Source organism: Gavialis gangeticus, unplaced genomic scaffold (assembly GCF_001723915.1).
Source record: "Gavialis gangeticus isolate Ggan-Ray unplaced genomic scaffold, GavGan_comp1, whole genome shotgun sequence".
NCBI classification, from domain to species: domain Eukaryota; kingdom Metazoa; phylum Chordata; order Crocodylia; family Gavialidae; genus Gavialis; species Gavialis gangeticus.
Window position 1 is genome coordinate 90,574,151 of NW_017728992.1, and position 9,091 is coordinate 90,583,241.

At 39.9% G+C, this 9,091-nt stretch overlaps 1 protein-coding gene across 1 annotated transcript in view; it reads left to right on the forward strand.

The window, feature by feature from the left end:
* The window catches only part of PPP4R1 (protein phosphatase 4 regulatory subunit 1), a 72,816-nt gene that overhangs the window by 43,715 nt on the left and 20,010 nt on the right, over window positions 1-9,091 (forward strand). Inside the window, exons 6-10 of the mRNA XM_019525380.1 lie at window positions 1,029-1,136; window positions 1,915-1,980; window positions 3,267-3,425; window positions 4,392-4,522; window positions 4,903-5,432. Coding sequence (XP_019380925.1) covers window positions 1,029-1,136; window positions 1,915-1,980; window positions 3,267-3,425; window positions 4,392-4,522; window positions 4,903-5,432 — 994 coding nt within the window. The remainder of the gene's footprint in view (window positions 1-1,028; window positions 1,137-1,914; window positions 1,981-3,266; window positions 3,426-4,391; window positions 4,523-4,902; window positions 5,433-9,091) is intronic.

Genomic DNA, 9,091 nt, shown 5'->3' on the forward strand with positions numbered 1-9,091 from the left:
AGAAGTTCCCATCTTGAGCATCAGAACATAGAAATTTCAAAATTATAGGTAGTTTATTTCTGAAGAATAGTTTATTTTATCAGTCCCCTAGGAGAGCTATTCAGCTGCCTCCATTTTTCTTAAGAAAAAAATTGTTAGAAATCTGGAAATGACCTAAACTTTAGAAGGAATTGTCACTTAATTTTGCTTAAGACATTTTATTTAACTTATAAAGGATATTACAGAGGCTAATATTCTTACAGTAAAAAAGAATTTTAGAAATCTGTGTAAATAAATATTGACTGTTCAAAGAGCTGTAGGAATAACTTGGTTGTGCTAAAAACATGGATGTGCTTGTTTTAAAATGTCAGAAAATTGCTTTTGAGCAGTGGAACATTTTAATGGAAATGGAGAATTAAGTCTCATATTTGACTGCTTTAAAGCCTAATAAATGTTGTACTTTTATACAGAATAGTACATGGTAGTGTGAGTTAACCTCATTAAACTTCTACCAGCTTTGTTTAAGACTGGTGGTTTCTGCGATTTAGGCCTCTGATTTTTACATTATATTGGTCACATCTCTATGGGCACTAATGTGCCATAATTATGGTGCATTAAATTTAGTACCTACTTAATGTGCTGTAATTGGCACTACTGCGCAGTACCGCTGGTGCACGTTTTTCACATGACGCTTGTGCACAGCAGAGTAATTCTACTGCTCATTAGCCTGGCTTTTGCCGTGATATGCTGATGCACAGTAGAATCAGTCTACTGCACTTTTAGCATCTTGTAGACGTGCCCACTGGGGAAATACTGTTGTTTCTCCTCTGCCCTATTGCAGTGTGATGCAGAGAAATAGATTGTTAAAACTACTTAGCGAATGCACAAATTTTTCATTGTTTTTGATACAAGTAACAAAAAACAGAATTATGTGCATTAGGATGTAACCTTGACTGTTGCAGCAATTTTAATAATATAAAAGCATTATTGTTTATGCAAAATGAGATTGTTAGATAGGCATTCCTAATAAATGCTTTCTTTGTCATTAGATAATGTGCAAAATGGCTTCCATGGTGGGGAAAGACATCACAGAGAGACTCATTCTACCTAGGTTTTGTGAGATGTGTTGTGATTGCAGAATGTTTCATGTTCGTAAGGTATCATTTTTCCCTGTTTGGTTTGATTAAGCTGCTGTTACTTTAATATTCAAACGTGAACCATAAGCTACCTTTTGTCTGAATTTTTTCCAGTTATTATTTGTATACCTAGAATAACTAACAGAATGAAAGCTACAGGGCTCCAGGTGGTTTAGAGATCTATAGTAGTGAAATGTGCTGCAGAACTGCATTTCAGAATCTTTAATATCATTTAATAAAAATACGTGGTCCTCATGTTTGTGGAGGTAATCTTGAAAACATGAACCAAGCATAGACAGATGTGATATCTGCCTGAGCTGTAGTTTTCTTCCTGTAAATAGGAGGAAAGGAATGAGGAGTTATTCAGGAAAATGGACAAATAACCTAGAGGTATCATGGGATTTAGGCATTGCTGCTATGTAATTGGTTCTGTTCTGCAACAGAGGATCGAATGTTAGAATAAAATCTTTTTGGTTTAACTGTGTGCATTTGATTTCTCTTTGATAGTACCTTTGTATTTAATTAGTTTCTTCAGCTGTTTATGTGGGCTTTCTAGAAGAAGGGCAAAAAGTACATTTTCAACACAGGATTTTGTTGTTGTTTTATAACTGCTGAAATGGATAGAGGATTTGCTCAGATGTAGTTTCTAATTCTGCCTCTGTCTCACATTTTTAAACTGATTAGATTTCAGGTTTTCATGTTGAGTAACTTAAATCTGTAATATTTTACCGGCTATTACAGTACTTCTGCAAATTCAGTAAATCATATAATGTTATGTACCTCTCTAACTTATCTGCAGGTCTGTGCAGCCAATTTTGGAGATATCTGCAGTGTGGTTGGGCAGCAAGCTACTGAAGAAATGCTAGTAGGTCTTTTTATTCAGTTTTCATAATCTAAAACTATTAAGCTAATCATCACTAAGGTATCCTCTCTCATTTGGGGAGGTGATGGTAGGGAGAATCTGTCTCTTCTAAACAGAGATACTTTAAGCTTATGTTAAAACAAAACAAAAACCGTGGAGGATATACTGTCTGTGCAAGTGTGAAATTTTTAGATGATGTTATGAAATTAAAATTGGTCTGTTTTTTAGTACAAGGGTGGATGTCTTTCCTCACTGAGAGCTGTTTGGTAAAAATACAGTTTTTAGTTCCCAGGTGTTTTCAGTTGTGGAGTTTTTTTAAAAAGCTGCGAATCTCTTTGGATGTTGGAGAGTATATGTTTTTTGTGCTCTCCTTACATTTTATAAACAGCTGAATGACTTTTTTTTTTTTTGAAATTACTTGTTGTTTTGTTTGTTTTTATTGAAAAAAAAATCACTTTTTAGTCTGAAACAAAATCTGGAAATTTCAGCCCCAAGGGAGACTTCTTTAGCACCTGAAACCCAGAGTTATAATCCACACAGTACCACTCTCTTCTCCATACCACAAGTGGTTATGATCGTAAGGTGAACTTTGTTACAAATACCTCAGCTGCACTTTCTTTGCAAAACCATCTCTACTGGGATTGTTTCAACAATTTCGAGCACCTACGCAACTGCAAGCAAATTCCAATTTTTTTAAAACGTCTAACAATAAAACTGCTTCCTTTACATCAAATGTGGGATTTTACATTTTCTCAGATTTTAAGGTCTCCTGTCTCTCAGACCTTGTTTCTACTAGGAAATGGGAATATTTTATCATTAGAGTTTCCATGTTCTGAAGAAGTTCTCCCTTTGTTTCTAGTTGCCAATCTTGTCCTTTCCGGTATTTATTGACTAGAAAGTTGGCAGGCAAGTGTAATTTCATTGTACCTATCTTTTCCCAAAGAAATTATGTATTGAAGAATTTTAAAGGCAGTTTACATTTTTATGGAAGGTCACTTATTCTGATGCAGAAGATGGGGGTAGGAAAGAAAAAAACTCTGCAGCCAGAAAGATGTTTTGAATCCACATATATGTTCTTCAATGTACATCCCTAAAATCAATTTGAAGGGAACAGATTTATATAAGGTAGTTACTACTGGCATATCCTTTTACAGTAAAAAAAAAATGAACAGATGCTGCCTTTAGCATCAGGATGAGCCTTTGACAGAAAGTGATATGATAAAGGAGCAAGTAACCCCTCCACCCACCATAATGCCTACATAAAAGCTTATTTACCATGTTCTGTGTAGCTCCCAAGGTTTTTCCAGCTCTGTTCTGATAATGTCTGGGGAGTCCGGAAGGCTTGCGCTGAATGCTTCATGGCAGTTTCATGTGCAACATCACAAGAGGTCCGGCGGACAAAATTGTCAACTCTTTTTATTAATCTGATCAGTGACCCTTCACGATGGGTAAGAATTGTTTTATTTATTGATTATACTGTTAATTTTTCAGTTTGATACCCTGTGTAAACTTTTTTCAAAAAGATATAGCTTGTTCATGTGTATGGTATGAAAAGAACAGTAGAGTGGTGGCTTTGCAGGTAGAAGGAAGGCTATACTCTAAAGTATAATTAGAGCATATGCTATGTTGTAAAGTGTAATTATACCACTGAGGCAAGGTCTGTTGAGTTGCATGCAGGCTTTCTTGCTATGCAGTCATCACGACCATTGGAAAATTGCAGATGTAATTACATTGCACTCCATGAGATTTGTTTCATCTAGCCTTGAAAATCCTTCCTTAAAATTTTTGTAACAAGGTTGTCAACAAGCAGAATCTTATTTTCAAAGCTCTAGGGAAGTCTCCCTGCCCAGAAAGCACTAACTCTTTGGCTTGGGCCAGTCGGGTATGATGAAAGATACAGTAGAACTGCAGGCAGGAGAAACTTACTAGGAGTAAGTTAAGGGGAGGGGGGGAGGAGGAATAGTTAAAGGACAGGACATAATAGGTTGGAAAGGCAGACATTCCAAACTTATGGGTTCTCAGTGGATCAACTTGAATTCAATGATGATGTAAAATAGGTGCACTAAGATTTAATTCCTATTTTCTGATCCCTTCAGTTTTTCACTTGGCTTCCAAAATTATCTGCTTAAGGCATTTTAAAAAGTTGTGAATGACAGGATTAACCTCCATCACAATCCGTGTGGCAATGTCTACAATTACCTGAGTTGACAGTTTTGTCTGACACTGCATTTCACCCATCACTCCAACCCTTTTTCAGCTCTAGGTTTTGTTTGCCACTTGGCATATGCAGCGTATTGGTACAGTTCTCTGGTTCAAGTCTCTCGTATCACTTCCCGAGTGGCTATATGCCTCTTAGGAGTGGAAGGAGCAGGTATTGTATTTAAATGATTTATCTTGAGCCCCCTTTTTCCTAGGTCCGTCAAGCTGCCTTTCAGTCCCTGGGGCCTTTTATATCTACTTTTGCTAATCCATCTAGCAGTGGCCAGTATTTTAAAGAAGAAGAAAGTAAAACTACAGAGGATCATAGAGCTGCAGAGGAAAATAGGTATGAATTTTCCAGGGTTTGGATTTCATTCCCAACTTTATTTTGCATAAAGATACCAGTACTTAAGAAACTTTATTTTTTTTCTTTTTAATTTTATTGCATGTCTTGGTAGGTAAATACTCCAAAACTTTTCTTTTTTTATAGTAAGTGACTATTGGGTTCCTCTTTAACTAATTAAGTTTTCAGTAACTCTTCAGGTGCTTCACTTAGTTTTACTTATAGCATAGTTGACTAATTACAGACCTGCCAAATGTAGAACATATCTATGATATTTATGATAAATTTTGACAATTAAGCTGTATATTGGTTGCAGGTTCTTTTTTTTCCCCCTCAGATAAATGCGTGTTTTTTGTTTTTTGTTTTTATTTGACACCCAACAGTGAAAAGATGAGGAATACAGCAAATCTCATAACAGAGGATGCATGCAGCAGGACAGTAGACATATCTTCAGATGTTGATATTAGTGATTGTATGCTGAAACCTGAAAACACTGCAGAAGATCAAAACCTTGTATCCAGTAAATCCCAGAATGAAACTGATTTCTCGACTGAGATGTTCTTAAGTTGCACTTTGTCTTCAGACTCTTGTAGAGAACTAGCTGAGGAGAATGAGCAAAATTCTAGTCATTGTACAACAATGGTGCAAGAGTCTGGGTTGAGCTCCCATGAAACTTCCCTTTCAGAGCAGGAGTTGTACAACTCTTTCCATTTCTGGAGGACTCCACTTCCTGAGATAGATATTGATTTAGAGCTTCAGCAAGCCTCTGATATAATCTTTACTCCAGACATTCAGGAAGGAACACAAGAAGCTACTGTGCCAGCTTCTCCAAACATTACTATGGCTACAAGGAAGGAGTTGGAAGAAATGATAGAAAATCTGGAGCCTCACATTGATGATCCAGATGTTAAAGGTATAGCAAAAATATGGGAGTATGCGGGAATTTTTGTATAATATTTTCCCCTAGAAGTTTTCATTTTTAACCGTTTGGACAAAGTTGTTTAAAAATTGACTCTGAAAAGTAAATGTTTGGGTTTTGGGGGAATTTTAATTAAAATAGGTTTACTAGGTATTATTTAATTAGGGAAAAATGATGACAAACTGAAAGGACCCTCATTTCTGAGAAGCAGCCTCTAATAGTACAAATGCTATTTTACTTTGATTGTTGAATGCTTAATTGTACGCCTAATTAGCATCTGAAATTCTTAGTACTTACACTTCTACCTGCCAGGGGCGTAAGTCGTCTGAGTATTGAAGGATGTGGGGAAAAAATGTTGCCATTAGCCTACATGCAGAATTAGAAACCATATTAAGATTTTATTTCAGAAGATGAAGCTTGAACGTAATTTTTTTTACCTCTTGAACTATCAGCTGAATTTTTTTGCAGGAATGTTGAATGTTTCAAATTTCTTGACGCACCTCTGTTTACAGGAAACCCCGTTTTTAATGCTGTTTCATTTAGTGCTGTTTCGCTATAATGCTCACGGTTGGCAGGGCTAACCAGACCTTGTCGCGCATCCACAGGTGCATCTCAAGTAGAGCCAGGGAGGTGATCCTCTCCCTCTATGTGACACTGGTCAGGCCACAGCTGAAGTACTGCGTCCAGTTCTGTGCGCCCCATTTCAGGAGGGATGTGGACAACATTGAAAGGGTCCAGAGGAGGGCCACCTGCATGATCCGGGGACAACAGGGGAGACCCTACAGTGAAAGACTGCAGGACCTAAACCTGTTCAGCCTTCACAAGAGAAGGCTGAGGGGGGACCTGGTGACTGTCTATAAACTCACTAGGGGGGACCAGAAGGGTTTGGGGGAGACACTGTTTCCCCTAGCGCCCCCTGGCATGACAAGGAACAATGGACACAAATTATTGGAGAGTACAGTTAGATTAGACATCAGCAAGAACTACTTCACAGTTAGGGTGGCTAGGAGCTGGAACCAACTTCCAAGGGAAGTGGTGCTGGCTCCTACCCTGGGGATCTTTAAGAAGAGGCTTGATGCCTATCTGGCTGGAGTCATTTGAGCCCAGTTTTTCTCCCGCCCAGGCGGGGGGTTGGACTTCAAGATCTACATGGTCCCTTCCAACCCTACTTCTATGATTCTATGATATGATTCACTTAGTGCTCAGCAAGTTTTGTTATAATGCACATGTGGCTCCACAGGCTGCTGACAGGCCTTGTGCCCAGCCAGTCATGCACCAGGGGGTGGACATGAAACACACTTCTCCCCACCCCCCCATGACATTCAGACCCTCTCAGCTCTGCTGTAAGGGGCTAGTGACCAGTTGGGAGAACAAGCTGGGGCAGGGGGCGGGGAGGTGCCACTGTGTGCAGTGTGGGGCCGGCAGCGCCTGACGCGTCCCTCCCCTCCCCCCTTCCCGGCGAAGTGAGGGAACGTGCCAGGGAGATGCCACCACTGCGCTCCGGGGCATGCTCCATTTCTGCCCACCGGCCGGCCTGCCCATGCATATCCCCTAAGACCTTTCTAATTACCGCTGAGAGTACACGTATCCCCGGTTGACAACCCCTGGTTTAGGCTTTCTTTCCCCTCAGATTATTAAGCATTCTTATAGATGTTTAGAAGTTCACGTTCAAGCACTGCACCAGTCAGTTGCAAGAATTCAACACTTCTGCAGACCAAGTCCTAGGTATTTCAGATTGAGCTTCCAGAAAACGTTGGGATTGGCAATTACCTGAAAAAAATGTTTCAGTGACTTGTTCAGCATTTCATAAGAATTTTGTCGCAGGGGTGGAGGTACACTCAAGGGTGACACTCAACTGTAATCATGAAGCTTGTGATCATTCTGTTTCTGAAGTCTTTCCAGCTTTTGCCACAAATGATTTAAGTGTTTTATGTTAATTATACAGCCCTGACTTGTCCCCAAAATGGATTTGATCGGAACAGGGATTCTGTGGCAAAAGTAGTACCAGCAACTCTATCATAATATCCTGTATGTTGGTCCAGATGAACATTGGATAAACCACCTTAATTCTGGTTAATCTAATTTTGTAATTTTAATGTTCTTTTCATCTAGTTTTGTATAAAATTTTTAAATCTCAAAAACTGAGAACAGTTTCTATCATGGAACCATATTAACCCACAGTATAGCTAATTTTCAAAGTTCTTAAAGATTAGAGCAGGGGTGGCCAGAGTTACTCACCTTGGGAGCCACATCCAATCCTCCACCAAAGCCAGAGAGTGGGAGTTGGAGGGGGTGCTGAGCGACCCAGCACGGCTGCAGAGTGGGAGCGGGGTGAGCTTCTCTGCCAAAGCGCCAGAGAGCCACAAGAACCATGCTAGCAAGCTACATGCAGCTTGTGAGCCATAGTCTAGTCACCATTGGATTAGAACCTGAAGGTCTACCATTTGATCTTGTAGTACTTATTCTTTGTGAATAGTAATACTGTTGTTATCCTCTGTGAAACAGCTAGTAGTGGTGAATGATGTACTTTTCAGTCAGTTTCACAGCCATTGTTTGGCCCCAGAGGTGTATGGAGGTTTAGGACTCCTGAATTCAGTTCCAGGTTCTGTAAAGTAATATTTCTAATGGTTAGAGACATTTTGTTTTTCTGTCTTTCTGCTTCTATCCATTCTCTCCTGGTCCTTGTTCTTCGCTTCTATACAGTCATCGCAGCCTTCTGTACCCATGTACCCCTAGTTTTTTTTCCCCATCTCTGTTGCTTTTCTTTCCTTAACACTTGCTGTAGAACATGTATTTTTAAATATCCTACCTACATCATTATAACACTTTTACATAATCACCATGGCAGTTTTGCTGGCTGGTAATAACTGAACACCAAGGAAAGAAAAAGCAGGGGTGACCCCTAGGAAAGCACAAAAGAGAAGTTGAAAGGGGGATGGGTGGGGAAGAAGAAGGAGATGTAGCATTGCCTGTAGAAAAAATATTTCTTTTAATGAAATGCAAGGAGAAAAGCAGGAAGGAAATAGTGCCCTGATGGGAGACATTCTGGAGAGCAGTAAACTTAAGGACTGGTAGTTAGAAAAGATTTTCAAGTTATAAGATGTCCCATATCTTAAATAGGTAATAAGATTTCTTTTTTTCATTTAATTTTTTCACTCCTAGATAACACCATACCAACTTGTACCTTTTAAGTCGGGGCAGGAGCGACAACCTTTTTGGCAGGTGTGCCACAAATTAACCCCACACCTTCCCTAAGTGCCACTGATCCACTTCCCCTGCCTGATCTGATGCTCTGCTTTCTGCTGCCTGCCCAATCTGCTGCTGTGTGCTACCTGTCCTCTCCCTGATCTGTTGCATGCTGCATATGGAGGCTGGCTGTGCCACAGGTTAGCCACCCCTGCCTTAAGTAATAGAGAAGAGAGATGGTCTTTAGGACACAGTGCAGAACCCAGTAAACCAGAGATGGGTAAAATATGGCCCATGAGCTGGATATGGCCCACCAGGCACTTTCATCTGGCCTGTGGCACCACACAATAAAGTGCACCCTGCTCAGTCCCCACCCCCACGCTTCCTCACACCCCACAAAAGCTAGACACCCACACCATGCCCCCACAATCCCCAATATATCCCATGCCTCCCACACACACACACCC